This window comes from Ambystoma mexicanum, chromosome 1p (genome assembly GCF_040938575.1).
Source record: "Ambystoma mexicanum isolate Mex_15411 chromosome 1p, UKY_AmexF1_1, whole genome shotgun sequence".
Lineage (NCBI taxonomy): Eukaryota > Metazoa > Chordata > Amphibia > Caudata > Ambystomatidae > Ambystoma > Ambystoma mexicanum.
In genome coordinates, this window is record NC_090921.1 from 992,216,452 (window position 1) to 992,238,107 (window position 21,656).

The window sequence follows — 21,656 nt, forward strand, 5'->3', positions numbered from 1 at the left end:
CCACAGCTCCCTGTCGTAGCGAGCAACAATCGCGAGAGCGTTGGCCACTTTAATAGTCGTCGCCGCCAATGAGACAACCCGTCGCCCCATGGCGTCCAGTTTCTTCCCCTCGGCGTCCGGAGGGGAAGTGGAAGCAGTCACCCCTGCCGCCTTCTTCTTGGCTGCTGCGGAGACGACTGAATCCCGGGATGGCTGCGCCCTGAGGCACATGGGGCGGAATCCGGGACCCAGTATTTCTTCTCATACACCGGTCTCTAAGCAGGAGCCGTGGACTGGTTCTTCAAGAGCATCAGTCCCTCGTCCCAGATGTCATCCAGTAACGGGACCGAAAGGACAGGTCTTTCTCTTGGCCTCCCGCCGTTGGTAGAGGAAACCTTCCTTCTTCTGTTCTTGGGGCAGAGCTGGAAGAGCTCAGATGCCCTGGCGATCATGGCGTGGAAGACACCAATTTCGTCGGGAGGGGAGGCCCGAGCGGTGTTGGAAGGTCCATTCCGTCGTCGCCACCGTTGTCATCCATTCCCGTCTGACACTTCGGAGGAGGGGAAGGAGGTGAAGGCTGTACGGGCTGGAAAGGAGGAGGGGGATGAGTTCTCCGCTCGTTCGGTGAGCTTCCTGACAGTTCAGACTCCACTGGGGGTAAGGGCAACCTTGTCCTCATCTCCATACAGAAGGCCTGAATAGCCATCAAGATCGCTCCCGAGTAATCTTGTGGCATAGGCACCGGTTGCGACGGTTGGGTAGTAGGATCCTCCATCCCCCTCCACGGCCCGCGGTTCCTCGTCCGCCTCGTCGGGATCCTTCCTGCAAGTCCGGACCTCTTCGAACTTCTTGTCCAGGATCTTTGTGACGCCAGCCAGCTCATCTTCAAAAGGTGGTATCTGTGTCCATAATGGCTTCCGGACCCCCCCTTCTCCGCCCAGGGTTTCACGGGGGTCTTATCGATAGGCTGAAAAGAGGATTCCCTCCGCGGTGGCAGGGAAACTCTAGGCCCAGAGGTCGTCTCCACTGGGGCAGCCTCTGCAGGCTTCGCCAGGGCTGCCACGACTCCCTCGATCGAGGCCTTAGCCGGGTGAATGAGGGCATTCGCGACTTTGGGTGCGCCTGAGGCCTTCACCTTGGGGTGAGGGTCACTGCCTCGCTCCCCCTCCGCTGTCTGTCGGGATCGACCTGCAATTATCCCGAAGCTTACCCAGGTTCTCCGGTTTCCTCTTCCCTGAGCCAGAGCGTTGGCTTGTGGTTGATGGCGTCTGTGATGATGCACCCTTCCTGGCAGCCGAAGAGACGACCGATCGGCGCTCCTGGTGCCCGCTGTGCTTTTCCTTTTGTTGGGCCCCCATCGCCGGAGCGCCTTCAAAGGTCTTAGAAGACCGCTCGGACTTCCTCTTCTCACCTGCTGCTGGGCTCTTGCCCTCCAGCCAGTTGGCGAGTCGAGTACGACAATCCCTCATCGTCCGTTCGGACATGTTCTTACAAAAACGCGCAGTCCTTTTCCACGTGCGATTTGTCGTTGTGAAGGCAGTAGAGTCAGCGAGAGTGCTCGTCCTCCTTAAAGACGTTCTGTAGCCCGCATCCAGGGCAGCTTCTGAACAGCTTCGGTCCAACAGCCGGCATGCTTCCCTTGTCCTGGGCCATGATCACGCAGGGTAGGCCTCCAATATCTTCTGGAATCCTCCGAGAAGTGGAAACTCGACGAAAATAGGCCCCTGATGGGCGTAGAAATTTCCGAAAACGGGTCCACGTTGATCGGAAGTAGAATCGGTGGAGCTTGAGGCTCGATTGACCGAAAATATAAGAGTAAACTCTTTGAAAAAATGCAAAACGCATTAAAAGCTCAAGAGCTAAAGCACGAGGACTCCCAACACTTGAACGTGCGGTAAAAATCTGAAGATGGCTGCCAGAGAAGGGGCTTAGGTGGAGGGCAGTCATTGGCTGGGGGCAGTATGACCCAGAGACCAGTGATTGGTTACTAGTAGAAAGACAGTTCAGAAACGATTCAAACTGATTTTTTCTTTACCGAGGATTCCCAGCCTGACGACAGGGAATATTCATGAGCATGTGAATCCATACCAGACCCCATGCTGGAGAAACAGGCACGATCACTCCCACTATGGGGAAAATCAAACCTGACCCTTTTGGCAAAACCAGACAAAAATGCCACACTGTTCATTTTACCGGCCGATTGCAGTCCTTAACTACAATTCTCAAATCTATTCTAAGGTATTAGCCACTAGACTAGCTTGGGTTATACCGGAATTTGTAATAGCAGACCAAACTGGGTTTATATCAGGACGTCAGGCGCACAATAATATTCGGCGTACAACTAATATCACGACTGAGGCACAAAAACATAGGCGGATGATGGCTTTACTCTCTAGTGATGCTGAGAAAGCGTTTGATCGAGTTGACGGGTCATATTTGACTATGGTCTTCCAGGGGTTTGGACTGGGGCAGCAGTTTTGTAAACTGATACTAGCTAATTTTGTATTACAATCTACAAGGATTAAAGTAAATGGGATTCTCTGTAACCCAGTGCGTTTGAAAAGAGGTATTCACCAGGGGTGCCCTTTATCCCCATTGTTGTTCGCCCCATCTATGGAATCCCTGGTCTGCTGGGTGCACTCATCTGCGGATAATAAAAGGTGAGATCGCAGGTTACCACCACAAACTAGCCCTAAATGTGGACAACCTTTTTAAGATGCAGGACCACATCCCCACACTTCCACACACATTGCATTACTGGGAAGCTTCGGGATTTAAAATTAATTTAACAAAATCAACCATACTCAATATCACGGAGTCACCGGGCACTGTCATGCTATTGAAAAGAGATCTCCCTCCCACTTGGGCCTCGCACATGCTGAAATATTTAGGGGGTGCACCAGGCGGCAAAATATGTCAACTTCTACAAGTCCAATATCGTCCCATTATTTAATAGACTCAAGCAATACTTATTACGCTGGGGGCACTGGTGGGGGTCAGGGGTGGATTGGGGCATCATAAATTTCCTGGTTAGGGAACATGGCATCGGTCAAAATAACACTATTACTATTACTGCGATTGTTATATGCCTTCCAGGCATTGCCAATCTGGATACCGAGAGGACCCTTGAATGACTTACAAGCGCAGATATTAAGCTTTTTATGGTCTCGGAAGAGGCCGAGGATGGCCAGACATACGCTTATGGCGCCTCAAACACCAGGGGTCTAGCCGTGCCAGATGTTGAGTCATCTGTAAGCAGTAAAACTGGCTCCGGCGTTTGAGAGCCAGGCGGCGTCTAGAACACGGGACGCCAAGCATTGAGTAAATATTGAGCAGGAGGTTATGGGGCTCCCTCTACATGAGACATGCTGGATATCCCTTAAAGTTTGCAAGATAGGGGTGTGTGGTCTCCCTACTTCCAACACCACACTGGATTACTGGGACAAAGCGGCACGCAAATACAAGGGGACATTTCCCTCGCCTATGACAGGTTTATGGGGCAATAGAGAATTTCCCCCGGGACTATATAAGGCAAGATTTACCTGCTAGAAAGAGGGAGGGCCCCAAACGCTGGGCCAGCTACTAAGGGAAAATAGCTTCAAGCTGATATTCTGATGGTATTTAGCCCTGGTGCGTATACATACATCCCCCTGCCCCCCAAACTCCTCCCCCATATGTTGACGATGCAACAACCTCATAAGCTCCCTTTTTCCATATGTGTGGGAATGCCCTCAAATACAAGCATTTTGTAGGACTATAGTCGCCAAGATTAAAGAGATATGAGGATTTGTAATGGAAACGGACCCACTCATTCTACACTTAGATAATGAGGACTCACAGGGACATTATAAACTGATGGCTAGCAGCTCCAGATTGGTCACTTTCTTTTTAGTGGCAGCGCGCTTCATAATCGCACAACACTGGAAATCAGGGAACATGCCAGGTATAAAGGAATGGCGGGGCAAGGTCTGGTATGTGGCTGCTATGTCTAAAATAGAGGCTGCAATGCTGGGAACAATGCAAAGTTTTTGTCGGATTGGGACCCGCTGATCACATTTGTAAATGCATCGGACAACCAGAAATTTCACCACAAGCCACACGAGATGGCCTCTTTCTCAATATAGAGTAGGGAACTACCTATACTGCTCTGTTCCAATTATACGCCAATGGTAAATGAGGAGCCCACACAATGTTCTTGATTTGGATTGATTTGTTTTTGTGTTATTTTGTCTGTTCTGATTTTTTCATTTGGTTTTCTGGCTGGAGTTCGTTAAGATCCAATGCTTGAAAGTTGAGCTAGTTATGGTTATGAGTAAAATGATTAAAACCGTCAAAATGTTTAAATAAAGGTCAGTGCAGCACAGCGCCACTCTAAATGAATGCCACAGCTAGGGTCAATTGTAATTTTATCAATGGACAATGTCAAGCTTTACTGTATCCTCTGGAATGTATTGGCACTAAAGTTATGTTGATGTAATCGTAGTTGCACCAGACTCAAACAGTTAAAGAAAAACTTCATTTGGAAAACGAATAAAACCAAAAACTATTCTTTACATAAGGAATTACATGGAGAAAGTAAAATTCGAAAAGGTTTTTGAAATGCAAACTATAACCACTTAGTGGACATTAGGGTGTGCTACCTACACCACAGGGTAATTAGCCCAGGTTTCTACATTTCTTGCACTTAGATGGGCCCAGCCCAGTGACATACATTAGTGGGTTCACAAGAATAACCAATTTAAAGATTTATTGAAAGAACTGAATAATTCTCAAAAACCAACCAGTAGTGCCTGCTCAATTCACTCACAAAAAGAAGGAACCCGTCATTCTAGTAGAATGGTGCCCCTTTTGTGCATTACAGAGGCTGAATTTACAGCCTGCAAGTAATGAGACTAAAATGTTAATAAGGTAAAACCACTGCCATCTGCCATTCAAGTAAACCTGCAATTGTAACAAAAATGCTACAGGTAAGTAAGCAAAGGGATACATTGCATCTCCCCAGCACTCCACATAAGGTGGGGTGTGCTGGCTCACTATATAAAATGTAAAGGGGGGTGAAAATCCCTCTTTACAATTTGAGAACAGTAGTTAACCCAAATACATCAAACAGAAATTAACAGGGAAGCCCAAAGAGGCAACCCAGCCTAAACCCAACATTTATAGGAAACTATAACTCCAATCACACACCAAGGATAGGCATAAAAAGGTCACCCATAGAAAGAGTAAAAGACTAAGCGAGAGGGGAAAAAGATTAACCCTCACCCAGGGACAATGTGCAATACTTACCAAGTCCAAGCAAAAAGGTTCTGGGGTTGACACAGGTCAGGAGGATTTATCACAAATATGAGCATCTTACCCAACACCCCTACAACCCAATCACAGACATTTCATGTGTGGCCAATTTCCACATTCTACTAGCCTACTTACACATTTCAGCTGTGGTATCTCTCCTGTGGTTTAAGTATATGATTTCCGAACCCCAAAAATTGGGCTTCAGCCCTCCCCCCCCCCCGTCACAAGAGGTATGAAAGCACTTCTAAACTAAAGAACAAACCTGCCTCCTCTTTTGCAGTACATACCGTGTGATCTGTTTATTGCACCAAGGAGAGCCATATGCACGCCCATCCTGCAGGGCCTTCAGCACGAGAAGATGACACTCACGGTATCGGAGAAGAAGGTCTGCATCAGCCCCACTGGTGGCATCCAGCAACCCTTCTACAGCCTACAATCAATAGAACATTGTATTACAAAACTTCCAGATTAAAACAATACAAATTTATGTTGTCTGGACGTCATAAGTCTAATAAGCAGGATATAGAAAGCAATTCTTGATATTAATCATGCTTTGTGATCTTCCTTTTGGTTAACATGTTCAAAACCACAGAATGCAGCATAAACCCTTGCAGTATTTCTCAGAACAATTTCTTGCTTCTGAATGTTTCAGAATCGGCTGTGAGGGAGAGTCATGAAAGGCTTAGGTCTAGCTAAACTCAAACAAGGTAGGTGGTAGAGCAGGAAGACGATTTGAGTAGATATGGGGGTGGTGTAATGGTACAATGAAAAATTGCTCAAATTAAACAAATTACATACCTGGGGTAATCGTCTTACTGATGGATGGCTCTTCACATTAATGCCACTTCAGATACCTCACTTGCACAGCTTGCATCAGAAAGTTTTCACCTCGCAGAGAGGGGGGCATGATGTGCCTTGGAGTAAACATTGTCTGATTGTCTATTCCTTGATTCAGGAAGTGACTACGACAGAAGTACAAATGGGCAAAAGGACAACCTGTAACCTCCATTTTGATACCCCCCCATCCTCGATCGCTCAGCAGCCAAGTAAACTAGTGGGGTAAAAACAAACTATCATTTTTATGATGCTCTAGGTTTCTCTCCCTCCAAGCCAACTGATCTTACGGCTCTTATTGTGGGATTGCCGGAGAAGGCAATGTGAAAGCCATGGGAGGAACCGTTAGGCAAGATTGTATGCAGTACCCTGTGGGAGACTGCACCAGCCTCGTCCTCTTTGCAATAAATAAATAACCCAACCTTCGGTATAAGCATGTACTACACAAGTTGGGAGAGTGACTGTTAAGGAGAATTATCAAAAATGTGTTCATTCCCTCCACCTTAGAGACCCCCAGCAATTCGCTGGATTTTGAGGACTTGAATTTTTTAACCTGGAGAGAGAGACCTTTTTTCCCCCACTCTCTCATGTATTTTAATGTGATTGTTATACACTTTCTTTTCGTTATGCAGTCTAACAAACTCCATCGTCGTCGTTTACAACTGTGTCACAAAGCACCTTCAGTGCAGTGACACAGGGAAGTCTTCCAGATTTCCCAAGGTTTACATACCTTCTCTGGGATGAACTACTGGTTCCCAGAGCAGTAAAGTGAAATTGACTTTACTTAGCATTGTAATTTCTAGATCTAGCACACACTGTCTTCCGATAGAGTGCTGGAGGGGTTACTTAGTATCCCATTTGTCTAGCTTCTTATGTAACATGTTTTAGGTTACCCTTTCCTCACATAATGGCTGGTGGCAATGGTTTCATTCCGAACTACCACGGTTTGCATTTACCGCGGCTGTTCGCAGCTCCGGTAATGCTAACCGCGTGAGCCATCTTTTTCAAAATGGCGCAGAGCCATCTTTGATAAAATGGTCCCCGGTTTTTTGCTTTTCGCCATGTCTTTGTGGAAAGGTCCTTCTAGAGAGTTTCTCTGCGTGCCAAACCAGGTTTGGCCCCTTTGTTCATTTTGCATTTGGTGTGGTTTCTGAGAGAAACCCGCCTCTGGCTCCAGAGTGTTTGGGGGTAGGCAAGAAGTGAGGGAGGTGCCCCAAACTCCCTTTGCTTAGTCTCCTAGGAGACCCAAATGCACTCTGTGGCGATTGGCTGGCCGACTGTCCGGCAAGGACAGCCACCCTGCTAGTTGAGCGACAGCTAGGCTGGAATGAATGGGAGAGAACTGAATTAAAAGGAGAGTCTTTTGGCTTGGAAGGCAGAGTCGACCACTGGACGAAGGAACCGAAGAACGGCTTGAAGAGGATGCCTGCTGCAACTCCTGGACCGTTGGTTTGCCCGGTGAAGCCTGCTGCAGTGCCAACATGCCAAGTTTGTATCGACAGAGAAGCCCCTGCAAGGACGACTTCTTCCTTTGAGTTGGTTGAACCAAATCAACTCCAAAGTAAGCCACCTGCACACCCATCTCAGAGCTGGTTGAATTTCCTCAGAGTGCTGCAGGAAACTGTACAGCCAGGGAGAGGGACACCAGATTGTGTGCGTTACTTTTAAGCTGGCCTAAAGCTTTTGGAAGATCCTCCTGACTCCCACGAAGCAGGACTGACCAAGCCTAACCCCCCTCAGCAGAGTGCGGGACCCAAGAAGCAAGGCAAGTACACCTATATAGCCAGGAACTGCACTTGTTGCCATTTACGGTAGCTGCGAGTAGCTGAAACGAGAAACCGCCACTGAAAGTGAAGGTGCCGGTTGGCAGTTCTTGACAATGCCAGTACAGGAGTCCCCGACGTCCTCCCTCTTGTCCCCACGACTGAGGCCCAGGAACAGTGAGATCTGCAGAGCTGCACAGGAACAGAAGTCATCACCTGCATCTTTTCTTCTTTACCAAGGTAGTGTAAAACAAGTTTAAAGAACTTACCTCTTACTGTGGAAGTGCTTGTAACTTCTGCAACTCAAGTCATCAGCTTGTGGCCCTACATTTGATTCTTCAGTTTATCAAAGACTCCGAAGAACTTGTGCAAATACTTTTCCATTTAATTACCTAAAGTGCTGCATCCTATACAAAGACTTTTGCCAATTGACCTTGGTTTATCCTATTAAGATGAATGACTCTTCTATTGCAATTTAAAAGTATTTGCCCTGCTTAAGAATATAGACGATCTCTGCCTTTTACCAACTTTTAAGAGTGTTCTGAATGCCAATAGTAAGATATTAATGTCCCCAGCACCCTTGTGACTGAAGTTACCTGTGGGTGTATGTTGTGTCTGTGGGCCATCCCAAAAGGGTCTACTCTGATTCAGAAACTCAGTGTACAGTATTGAAGTGTATTTGTGTGTTACTAGTATATTTCTCCCTTCTAAAGAAGGCTTTATAACTGATAAATGAATAATTGTTTATGCAAGAAACCTTGAGTGTAAGTTTATTTGAATACCTGAAACTGTGAATCTTTAACTCCACTACAGCTCACATTTCCCCTCTTGAGATAAGCCTGGCTGCTCACCACACTACCGAAACTGTAGTACAAGCTTATACCAAAGGTTTGGTTGCCTATACCTGTAGTCATAGTGGTTTGTAGTGTTCCCAGAGGGTGCTGCGTTCAAACTTTGCCCAACAGTGACTGAGCAGCCATGCGGATCTCAAGAGGGTTCAATGTGAGCTGTAGGGTTATCACAGAGATTCACAGTGACAAGCGACCATACAAACACTTACACTCAAGGTTCCTTGATTAAACAATTATTTATTAAGTTAATTAAGCCTTCTTTAGAAGGGAGCAGAATATGTAACAATTATATATTTCAAAAACTACACTCAGTTTTAATAAATCAGTAGATACCCATTTAGGATGGCAAGCAGATACTTCCTACACCCTGAGGTGACTAATAACTAGGACACTGTGGACATTGATATATCACTGGCACATTTAAAGCAATACTGAGTTTGGTGTCAAAAGGAAAAGAGGAGGGAATAAAAGAATGGTTAACTATTCTTAACCAGGCAAGTACTTTTTGAACCCTCCAATGCAAAGTATATTAACCGTTTCCCAAGGGAGTTAAAGCACAAAGTCAGGGTTAAGAAGAGTCTTTCAGGGAGCCAGGACAGCCAAAGTTAACTGAGCAAAAGTCTAGGTGAGCTGAAGCCAGCGGTCAAAGTGAGCGTGAGCGGTGCTGCTGTACTTTTATTTTAAATTATGTTTTACAGCTCCTATACTTTTATTTTAAAAAGAAACCGTTCCTGAATGGTTTAGTTTTAAAATAAAAGTTTAGGAAGAAGTTGAAACTTGCACTTTCAGTGCACTGCAATGAACGTTGCCTTAAACAGCAGGTTCAAGTGTTTGGGGGGGGTGTATTGTGTGTGGGAGGAGAGGAGGTCATGGGGTTTGTGGGGAGTGGGTGCAGGCCAGCAGGGAACATAGTTCCACTACTTTTCGTACACTTCGACCACTGACTGAAGCACTTCTTGTAGGTAGTTAAAACGTCTTGCTAAGTTTTAGATGTCTTTGTAGAAAATGAAATAACTGTAGGGCCACAAGCTGGGAAGCTTGCGAGCGGCAAAGCTGCAAGTAACTCTGCAAAAGCAACCAAGACAAGTCTCAACTGAGAACTAGCAAGGCTACACAACAAGAGGTAAGTCCCCTTAGTTTTACAGTACCTTTGGTTTGCAGAAAGTGGTTCCAACTGGCTTATGTCCCTGTCTAGGTCTGCAGAACCTGTTGTTCCTGGGCCTCAGTCATGGGGACAAGAGGGAGGACGTCTGATGAGTCCTGCACTACAAATTGAAGGTCGGCAGCAGCAATGGGCAAACTTCAGATCAGCAGAACTTCGCGATTTTTGCGGCTCTTTGGAAAATAGCACCACCGCAGTTCTAGATACCTTTATGGAATGCCCTCGCATCTGGGGTCTAGCACTCTGTTGAGGTGGCTCAGACTTGGTCAGTCCTGTTTCATGGGAGTCCGGAGGATCTTCCTAGAGCTCGGGTCCAACTTAAAAACAAGACTCTATTCTGGTGTTCCTCTCCCTGGCAATCGGTTCCTGCAGTGGAAGTACAGCCAGCTCCGAGAGGATGTCCAGATGAGTTCGCTTTGGGGTTGATTGGTCCCACCAACCCAAGGGGAGAAGTCATCTGTTGCAGGGATTCTCTAGCCGAGGCGAATTCAGAGCTTCAGCAATGCAGCAGGGCTTCACCTGGCAAACCAACGGCCCAGGAGTTGCAGTAAGCATCTCTTCCAAGTTCTTCTTCGGATTCCTTCGTCCAGGGGTCGACCGCTTTCCAAGCCAAAAGGCCTGCCTTTTATACAGGTTTCTCCCATTCATTCGCAGCCTAGCTGTCAATCACACAGCAGGGTGGCTGTCCAATCACCTTTGGGTGCATTGCTGTAACCAAGGGGTTTAAAGGGAGTTTTGGGCACCTCCCTCGTTTCCTGCCATGCCAGACACAGGCTTCACTAGTGAACCCCGCCAAAGACAAAACTAACAAAAAGGGAGCAAACCTGGTTTGGCGTGCAGAGTAAATCTCAAGAAGGACCTTTCCAACAAGAAATGGCAAAAAAAGAAGACTGCGGCCATTTTGACAACATGGGCGATTTACTGCAGCTACAATTGCAGCCCGCAGTAGAAACAATGGTAGGAAAAAGTAAACCACTGCCACCAGCCATTAATTGTGGAAAGGTGAACATAAAAATGTTACATGAAAAACTAAACAAAGGGGATACTAACTAACCCCCCCAGCACCCAGTTGCAAGATAGTGTGTGCTGGGTCTAGAAAGTTACAAAATGTAAATAAAGTCAATTTCACGTCACTACTTTTGGAAACAATAGTTTAAACCAAAAGAAGGTATATAAACATTTGGGAAATTTAAACGACTTCCCTGTGCCACTGCACAGAAGGTGCAGTGTGTCACAATGTAAAGATGATCCTTATGGAGTTTGTCAGACCCCAAAGTCAAAAGAAACAAGAGTCCAAATCGGAGAAAAATACATGAGTGGGGAAAAAGGCATCACTCTCCAGGTTTAGAAATGAAAATTCCTAAAGTCCAGCAAAAAAGAGCTGGGGATCTCTAAGGTAGAAGGGAATTAGCACATTTCTGAGTATTCTCGTTAACAGAAGCCATCCACCAGAAAGATTACTGTACCAGGTAATTAGTACTTCTACTGGATGTATTAGGGGAGTTTTCCTAAAGTCTTCCCATGGTAAGACCAGTTCTATGGATAAGGCATGTATCGGCCACTTTTACTCCCTAAATACCGAGAAATACTCCTAAGTAAAAAAAAAAAAATAAAAATAAAAAAAAATAAAGTAGGAATCAGATGCATGGAACAATGTGCCCCTGCTTTCATCTACACACTCCATGGATATGTTTGGATCTGCAGTGCACGTAGTAATACAGGAAGAAACTTATTACTGCCTGATCGGAATAAACATGCATCCTTCAATGTGCATAAATAAGTAGGCGCCAAGAAATTATTACAAATAAATCACAGTTTTCCAGTTAAAACAGGTTTACTTGCATATAAAAAAATCTCCCATTGGGAATTGAAATTCCATTTTTACTCCCAACTTAATAAATACTGAGTAAAATACTTCCTCTTCCAAATCTGATCTGGAACACTGGGTAAGACGCTATAAAACTATCCCTTGGTATACAGAGCCCCAACTTCTAGTATAAGTCTGTACTTCTTAAGGTTTTGGTAGCACGACAGAGCAAACCGCCATCTTAGGTGGGAGATGGTTTAAGTTACTTACCTGTAACTATTGTTCTGCAGCATAGATCTGGCATGAACACTTTTTTTTCTTCGTTTTACTGGTTAAATAATTATCAACCTTTAACATATCAAATCAGTCAGTTTCATTTCCCATTTCCCTCCCTCCTTCTGTATCTTCCCCCCTCCCACGGAGTTCATCTGAGCCCTATTTTAGTCTATTTAATATCGATTCTATAAATCTTAGGGCTTCCAGGTTGGGGCCAATTTTTTGCACCGTCAATATTCGTTCCCAATATTCATCGTCCGTTGACGTGCTTATATTGACCACCCATTCTCCTAAATAAGAGTTCCTTTGGGTGTTTAGAGTGGGACAGGCTAGCGTCCAATGTTTTATTGATTCCATCTTCTCTGCATCATTACAGAATCGACAACTGGCCTCTTCCACTGGTATTTGTTTCCTTAGGTATTGGATCTCCCTGGATGGCAGGATGTTTAGCCTACATCTCATCAAAAGATCCCTATATTTCGAAGAGGGGAACCTTCGCAAATAGGGCAGGGGGTCATTCAGTGCCTTTCGTTCCCAAATGATGTGACAGTTTGTATTCTGCCTCTTTAGATTGTCCGTTAGTGTCCAATCCTTTTCCCGTAGTCTTTTCTTTGCTTTGTCTGGGTTTTCTTTCAGCATATCGGGGTTGATATTGTGAAACTCCATGATTTCTAGGCAATTCTGTTTCCAAGTACTAAGGTTAGGATCTGGATTCCTTGCCTCTTTATTTGCCAATAGTTCAAACTGGATAGGAGGTTTATCTAGAATGCACTTCCGAAATAAGGAACAAGTTACTTACCTGTAACTGTTGTTCTCCAGCATGGGTCTGGCATGGATTCACATGCTCATGAATATTCCCCGTCGTCAGGCTGGGAATCCTCGGTAAAGAAAAAACCAGTATCAGTTTCGTTTCTGATCTGTCTTTCGTAGCAATAACCAATCACTGGTCTCTGCGTCATACTGACCACAGCCAATGACTGCCCTCTACCTAAGCACCGCCTCTGGCAGCCATCTTCAGATTTGGAAGCACGTGAAGTGGCAGTATGACCAAGTGAAGAGCCGCAGAGGGGTAGGCGGGAGGGTTCGCATGTGAATCCATGCCAGACCCATGCTGGAGAACAACAGTTACAGGTAAGTAACTTGTTCCTTCTCCAGCATGGGGTCTGGCATGGATTCACATGCTCATGAATAAAGAATACATAGCAGTACACACATGCACAACCCCGGGAGGTGGCAAAGGCTCAACATTAAGCATCACATCAACTCAACATTAAGCATCTTACCTCCTCACCAGGCTCACCTCAGGCGAACAGGTTGCGCAGCACTGCTTGGCCGACCTTGGACTCCTCCCTGGAATCCCGGTCGACGCAGTAGAATTTCGTGAAGGTGTGCGTCGACCTCCACGTAGCAGCCCTGCATATGTCCAGCAGGGGCACACCAGATAGGAACGCCGTGGTAGCTGCGATCGCTCTGGTGGAATGGGCTCTCGGACGGCCAGGCAGCGGTCGGTTTGCCAACCGGTGACAGTACATGATACAGCCGGAGAGCCATCTGGAGATGGAAGCCTTCGAGAGAGCCTTCCCCTGATTGACAGGTCCAAAGTTCACAAAGAGTTGTGACGTCTTCCGAAAACCCTTCGTGCGATCCACGTAGAACTTCAGCGCTCTAGCTACATCCAGCGAGTGCAAAGTCCTCTCAGCCGGCGACGAAGGCGACGGGAAGAACACAGGTAACACCAAGGGTTCGTTGAGATGGAAGTCCGACGGTACCTTGGGCATGAAGGAGGGGTGCGTCCTGAGCACTACCCTCGTGTCGTGGAAAGTCAAGTACGGGGCCTTGCAGGAAAGGGCCTGGATCTCACCCACTCGTCGTGCGGAGGTGATGGCCACGAGAAAAGCTGTCTTCCACGATAGAAACTTCAACGGGGCCGAGTGCAGAGGCTCGAACGGAGGTCCCATGAGCTTGGTCAGCACCACGTTGAGCTCCCACGCCGGGGCCGGAGCCTTCACCGGCGGGAACGATCTGAATAGTCCCTTCATGAACTCTTTCACCAGACGATGAGACCACAAGGACGTCCGCCCCGTGGTTCTGGTGTATCGGGAGATCGCAGCAAGATGAATCTTGATGGACGCGTGTGCCAGTCCAGCTTTGGCCAGCGTCAGCAGGTACGGCAGTACTTGGGGAGCCGTAATCCGTAGAGGGTTAATCTTCTGTGCGTGGCACCAGACAGAGAACCTCTTCCATTTGTGTCCGTAGCATTTAAGAGTCGAGGACGCCCTGGCCTTTGCAAGAACCTCTCTGCAATCGGCCGGTATGTCGTATCCTCCAAACTCTAGCGCTGCAGGAGCCAGGCCTGCAAGTACAGCGACTTCGGGTCGTGGTGGAGGATGGCGCCTCCTTCCCTGGAGAGTAGGTCTGCGTCCGCCGGCAGCTTGATCGGCGGGGACGCTGACAAGTCCAGAAGGTCCGGGAACCATATCTGCCTCGGCCACGCAGGTGCGACGAGGATCATCCTGCACCGTGACCTCTTGAGCTGGTTGACGAGCCGGATTAGCAGAGGCAAGGGAGGGAACGCGTAGAGGAACAGGCCCTCCCAGGGGAACGAGAAAGCATCGCCCATGCTCCTCGTCTGGGGAAACCTGCTGGCGAACCTCCGGCACTTGGTGTTCGTCGCCGTCGCGAACAGGTCGATCTGGGGTGTGCCCCACCGTCGGAAGAGGCGATCCACTAGATCCTGCCGTAGTTCCCACTCGTGGCACGAGCGCAACTCCCTGCTGAGTGAGTCGGCGATGGTGTTTTTTATCCCTGCCAGATGAAACGGCACCAGAAAAATCCCTTGGGCGACGGCCCAATGCCACAGGTCCTGCGCCTCCTTGGACAGCGCTGGGGACCTGGTTCCGCCCTGTTTCCTGATGTAAAACATGGTGGTGGTGTTGTCGGTGAAGATCCTCACCACCTTGCCCTTCAGGGACGGAAGGAAGGACCTGAGGGCCCAAAACACTGCACGGAGCTCCAGGACGTTGATATGCAGGGACTTCTCCGTCGGGAGCCAGAGTCCCCTCGCGTGCAGATTTTCGGTGTGCGCTCCCCACCCTTCCAGGGAGGCATCCGTGGTCACAGTCTCCTGGTGGGCTGGGGTCTGGAAGTCCATGCCCGCCGTCAGATGCGCGCGGGTGCCCCACCACCGTATCGCTCGCCGGAAACTCTCGTCGAGCTTGATCCTTTCCTCGAAGCTGCCCGTCGTCTGGATCCAGCGCGCATCCAGGAATTCTTGCAACGGGCGCATCCGGAGCCTGCACATGGGAATGAGGTAGATGCAGGAAGACATCATCCCGAGGAGGTACTTGATGGATCTCACTTTGGCCGCGTCGGCCACCAGCATCCGTTGCACCTTGCCCAAGATGGTCCTGGTCCTCTCCTCCGACGGGGAGGCCAGAAGGGACACTGTGTCGAGCCTCGCTCCCAGAAACAGTGCGACTTGCGCGGGCACCAGGTGGGATTTGGTGTAGTTCACGGAGAATCCCAGGTCCGTGAGGAGTTGGACGGTCCTTGCCGTGTGGACCACGGCGAGTGAATCCCCTCGCGGCGCAGCTGCGCCGCCACCGGTGCGAGGCACTTGGTGAATACCCTGGGTGCCGACCGCAGTCCGAAGGGAAGGGCTTTGAACTGGTAATGCCGCCCTTGGACCACGAACCTGAGGAATTTTCGGTGCCCCTTTAGGATTGGAATGTGGAAGTAGGCATCCTCCAAATCCAACGACGACAGGAAGTCTCCTTCCTCCAGTTGACCCAGGACGTGCTGTAAGGTGACCATCCTGAACTTCTGCGCCTTGATGAACTTGTTCAGCCGTCGCAGGTCTAGGATGGGGCGCCATCCTCCCGTCTTCTTCTTCACGAGGAAGTACCGCGAGTAGACTCCGGAGCCCCGAAGCCTCTTTGGGACGAGTTCGATGGCACCCTTTCTGAGCATCGCCTTTACCTCCAGGAGAAGTTGAGGGACGTGAAGTTCTCTCCTGGCCACGGGGGGGACGCGCGGGCACCTTCTTTGAAACTCGAGCGCGTGGCCCCGGGCCAGGGCATCCAGCACCCAACGGTCGGTGGAGATGGACTCCCACACGCTGACGAAGCCCGCCAGCCGGCCTCCCACCGGGGTGCTTCGGTGGGGGCCCGACCCCACGGCCGGTTCAATCCTGCTTGGACGCGGCCTTGCCGCCTTGACCTCCTTGGCGACGACGGCGGGGTCCGCTAGACTTGCCTCGTCCTCTGTAGGCCTCTTGCGACGACGAGCGGGCCGCTTGACGGTAGGAAGCGAAACCGCCACCGGAACCTTTGGAGGCGCCCTTGCCTCCGCCGCTCCGAAAGGGCGTCCGTCGTTGCTGCAGGACTCCCAGGGCCCGGGCCGTCTCAGTATCCGCCTTGATGGCCTGGAGGGAATCGTCCACCGTCTTCCCAAACAGGTTGTTCCCGTCGAAGGGCATGTCCAGGACTCTGGTCTGGACGTCCTGCCGAAAATCCGTAGCTTTGAGCCATCCACGACGTCGAAGGCAAACGCCGTTGCCTAGCTGGCGGAACCCCGCGTCGGCGATGTCCGTCGCCACGGTGATGGCGTGGTCCGAAGCCACTTCACCTTCCTGGAGGATCTCAAGGGCCTCAGCCCTCTTGTCGTCCGGCAGAAAATCCAGCAGGGGAGCCATCTTGTACCAGAGCTCCCTGTCGTAGCGGGCCACGATAGCCAAGGCGTTGGCCGCTTTAATCGTCGTCGCTGCCGACGAGATGACTCTACGTCCCATAGCATCCAATTTCTTTCCCTCGCCGTCCGGCGGGGAAGTCGATGTGGAGGCCGCACCCCCCCCCGCTTTCTTCCTGGCCGCCGCGGAGACGACGGAGTCCGGGGTAGGCTGCGCCCGGAGGCATAGGGGGGCCGTGCATAAGGACTGTATGGCCAACAAAATGGCCGCCGAGTTGTCTCGCGGCGCTGGCAGAGGGGAATCCGACGGGCGAGCAGGGGCCCAGTCGGCATCCTCGACGATGTCGGCGTCGTCGCCTGCGTCGGCACCCATTCCGACGGGCTGGTCTTGTTCCACGCCTAGGCCGTGGCTTAAGACCTCGACCAGCTCTTCTTCTGAGGTTGAGGCCGAATCTACGACGACGCCCTGCCCCCCCTTCTTCTCCACGGAGGTTTTCACGGGGGTCCTATCGATGGGCATAAAAGAAGACTCCCTCCGAGGAGGCAGGGAGATTCTGGGCCCTGAGGTCGCCACCACTGGAGTAGCCTCCACAGGCTGGGCCAGGGCCGCCGCGACCGTTTCGATAGAGGGCTTGGTCGGATGGATCAAGGCCTTCACCACCCTAGGTGCGCTCACCGCCTTGTCCTTGAGGGAGGGGGCACTGCCACGCTCCTCCTCTGCCTTCGAGCTCGACCGGGGCCTCTCCAGGAGCTTCGCCGGGTGCTCGGCCTTCCTCTTACCCGACCCAGAGCGTTGGCTCGTGGTTGATGGTGCCGGGGAGGGTGCGCCCTGCCTGGCGCCCGTAGAGCCCGACCGTTCGGCGCTCCCGGTGCCAGCGGACTCGCGGTGCTTGGCCTTATGTTGGGCCCCCGTCGCCGGGGCGCCCTCAAAGGTCTTAGAAGACCGCTCGGATTTCTTCTTCTTCTCGCCAGACGGGCTCTTACCCTGCAGCCAGTTGGCGAGACGTTGATGACGGTCCTTCATTGTCCGTTCCGACATGTCGCCGCAAAACGCACAGTCCTTCTCCACGTGCGTTTTGTCCTCATGAAGGCAGTAAAGGCAGAAAGAGTGTTCGTCCTCCTTAAAGACGTTCTGCAGCTGGCATCCAGGGCAGACCCTGAACAGCTTTCCGGGCGTCGAGCTTCCCTTCTCCTGGGCCATCTCCGAGACCGGGCCTGAGAAGCTTCTGGAGTCCTCCGAAGCGTAGCTCGACGAAATCTTCACCCTTGAGGGGCACAGATGAATCCGACACGGGTCCCCGTAGATCGGATGTAGTATCGGTGGAGCTTGAGGCTCTTTGACCGAAGAATCGAAGTTTTTGTGAAAAAAGCGCGAAAAAATAGCACTAACGCTCGAGAGCAATAGCACGAGGATCCCAACACATGAACGTGCGGTAAAAATCTGAAGATGGCTGCCAGAGGCGGTGCTTAGGTAGAGGGCAGTCATTGGCTGTGGTCAGTATGACGCAGAGACCAGTGATTGGTTATTGCTACGAAAGACAGATCAGAAACGAAACTGATACTGGTTTTTTCTTTACCGAGGATTCCCAGCCTGACGACGGGGAATATTCATGAGCATGTGAATCCATGCCAGACCCCATGCTGGAGAACGAGAGTGTCTTCCACAACACTATCGACTCCATCGATTGAAGTCTCAATTCGTGCCCGATTTTAGACACTGGGAGGCAATTAGGGAGCCCGAGTACCCTTCTCCAGAAGACTCCCTCACGCAAGCCCCATGTCTTCCAATGAAGATTTAGCAGAGATTCAGCCCCATAGGTCAAGATCGCCACAACCTTTTGCTTGTAGAATAGAATCACCAGCATCATAGAAAAGGCGCCGTAGCGTTGATGTAAGGCAGAGGCTTGATTCGATAGTTTTATTAACTTCTCTTTAATAAAATTCTGTTGTGCCATCTCATTGATTTTTTTTAATGATTAGGACTACTAACTAGACTGTTGACTCCACTATTTCCAGGGGTTGATTGTCCAGTGACCAGGTGAATCCTTTTTTTGATATTGATTTAGAACCTCGAGCCGACTGCATTATTAGGACCATAGATTTTTTTCACGTTGATTTTAGGATGGTTTTTGCCTAAATAGTTCTTAAATGCCACCATGCGTCTTTGGAGTCCTATAGGAGTTTGATCAACAAACACGACATCGTCAGCATACAAGATCCATGAGAGTTCCTCATCCTGAAATGCTGGAGGGAATGCTCGTATTTGATCCTGGGATTCCTTCATATCTGCTAAATACAGAATGAACAGAAAAGGAGCCAGGGCACAGCCTTGCTTTATGCCTTTTGACGTCAAGATTTTTTCTGTCAGATCGCCACCTTTAGAGAGCAATATTTGGACCGAGGTGTTGGTGTATAGTTCTTGGATGGCCTCAAGCAGATCTTCCGGGCAGTTCCATTTTTTCAGTTTGGTCCACAGTTGTTCGACAGATCCCATCAAAGGCCTGTTCGAGATCGATGAAACCCAGGTATATATTCCTTTTTTGCTTCAATGCCTGTAGTTTTAGCATGTCCAGAATGAATAGATTCAGAGATGTTCCTACACCACTCATGAAGGCTATTTGTCGCTTAACTAGGATTCCCGATCTTATTGCCCACTTCTTTAGGTCTCTCAACAAGATTGAACAAAACAGTTTTCCTATGGAGTCAAGGAGAGCAATAGGTCTATAATTCCTCGGGTTGTTACGGTCTCCTTTTTTTTGTATATTGGCACGATTAGAGCCTCTTTCCAGGACTGTGGGATAGTTCTTGTTCTTAGTATCTGCTGGAATAATACCAAAATAAAATCTGCCCACTCTTCCTTATTTTCCTTCAACACACTATTCGAGATGCCATCCTGGCTGGCGGCTCTTGATGAACTCAGCTTTCGAAATCCTCGATAGTATGTCTTCTCTATCAATATTGATCGACCACTATTCCAGATTTTTGCCTACTGTTCATTGCTTCTTTCTCTTGGAAGAGGTCCAGATAGAATTTTACCCTGTTCTCCTTTGATACGTTGCTTGATGTTAAGGCTGTCTGAAGATCTTCAACATTGTTAATTATCTCCCATAGAGACCTTGTGTTGGAAGTGCTTATTGCTGCCATCATTTTTTCCGCATCTCCCTGTGCTCTCCATACCCTTGAGGATTTTAGCCAGTTCTTATAGGACTGTTCACAATGTTTTATACGTTCCTCTTTGTTAGGGTTGGTGCCTTTCTGAAGTCGTCTAAGTGCTGTGCGATATTCCCTTCGTCTTTCCACCAAAGATTTATTGTATGCGTGTTTCCTTACCAGGTCTTTATTCTTTTTTATCCCATTCTTGACTTCGAACTCCTTCAGTAGCCAGCCATATTCTGCAGTTTCATGATTCTCTTTGAATTTATGGGCGAGTCGCTCTGCCAGTTCGGGAATGTCTCGTGCTTTTAATCTTAACCTGTTCCTTCCCCCTGTTACTTCCATTTCAAGTACATTACGATAGGTCAACTCATCCGTCTTCCAGAGGAGTTCTATTTCTAATAGTGCATGGTCACTAGCTCTCTGAGGGATTACTTTCAAGGAATTGATCCATGGCAGGGTATTTCTGGCAACAAAGCAATAATCCAGACAGGGACTTGCTAGATTCACAGACCAGGTGTCGGCCCCTGGGAGGTCACCTTTTGTTTGGCCATTCAGCATCGACATCTCTGTGGGGACCATTTCATCAAGCCAACGTTTTTCGTTCGATGCAAGATTAGCTCACCTTTTCAAGAGTCCATTTTTATCCAACAATTTTATGTTCAGATCGCCACATATAATGATTAATTGTGCCTCATCCTCTACCATTGAGGCATCAATGGCCAACATGATATCTGCTAAGTATTTTCCTGTTTCTAACTCGGGGGTATTTCAGTATGTATTAATTAGAAGGAGTCTCTTTTCATGCCGTCCTCTGTTTTCACTATTATCTGTACAAGAGGATTTGGTGTCCTATGTTTTAGGACTTGAAATTGGGAGTCATCTTTTACCAGGGTTATAAGCCCCGCACGTGGTCTTCCTAGAGGTCCTTTCTGGGCCGGATTTATATAGACCTGGTATCCTTCACATATGGGTGTTGTTCTAATCCAGGTCTCCTGTAGGCATATTAGTTCATATTTTCCTAGAAAGTTACTCTCTCCCGCTTAAAGATGGCCAAACCCCCGAGTATTCCATGAGGCCAGGAGAGGTTTGCTCCCCTCTCTGCTAGGGGCGGTCTTTTTCCAATCTCATACTTTGGATGTGTGGTCGCTTTTCCTCTTTTTTTCTGTGTTTGCTCCCTGCATCCATCCCCTTTTGACTTCTTACTTGAGTTGTCAATCGTGTATTTCATCAGTGTCTGTCATTCGCCGATCACTTTTTGGTTTGTTTACTTGCCCCAAGCTGCGATCTTCTGTGTCTTCTTGATTTTGCTCGGTTTTTGACTTTTAGTTTGGCCTTTCATCCAGCTGGGTGTTAGTGGGTTTCCTTATTGTTTTTTCCCTTATTAATTCTGCCCTCTCCTCTACTGATCTTGGTGCCTTTGCATCTCGCCAGTCCCTTTTGCTCTCGGGATCAGTAAGTCTGTATCCCCATGCCTCCAATTTGCTTCTTGCGCCCCACAATCTTTCTTTAAGTTTGCTTGTCCTTAGATATAATACAATTACGCCGGGCTTTTGTTAATCAGTGAATTCTACAATCACTACATCATCACTGATGATTTTTGAGGCATGTGGTAGGTCATTAAAGATTGCCATCAAGGTGTTCCTATTCAAGATCATCCTTCGTTTATCCCTCCATATCCCTTCCATTTTTACTATATGGTGGGAGCCGGCCAGACCCTTGTCGTCCCTGCTTCTCACTTGCTTTTTTTTTCTGGGTTCCTTTGTCTTGAGTTCTCTCGCCCTTTCGGGTTCGGTGGATTAAAAGCACTCTTCTGGGTTCTTAGTCTTTGTCTGGCTTCTAGCTGTCTTAGG

General features: G+C 48.7%; 1 protein-coding gene across 7 annotated transcripts in view; it reads right to left on the bottom strand.

Annotated features, from left to right (window-relative positions):
• CNOT1 (CCR4-NOT transcription complex subunit 1) overlaps positions 1-21,656 on the bottom strand; it is a 2,171,110-nt gene that overhangs the window by 626,722 nt on the left and 1,522,732 nt on the right. For all 7 annotated transcript variants that reach the window (XM_069654650.1, XM_069654658.1, XM_069654642.1 and 4 more), the window contains one exon: positions 5,559-5,701. In XM_069654650.1, coding sequence (XP_069510751.1) covers positions 5,559-5,701 — 143 coding nt within the window. The remainder of the gene's footprint in view (positions 1-5,558; positions 5,702-21,656) is intronic.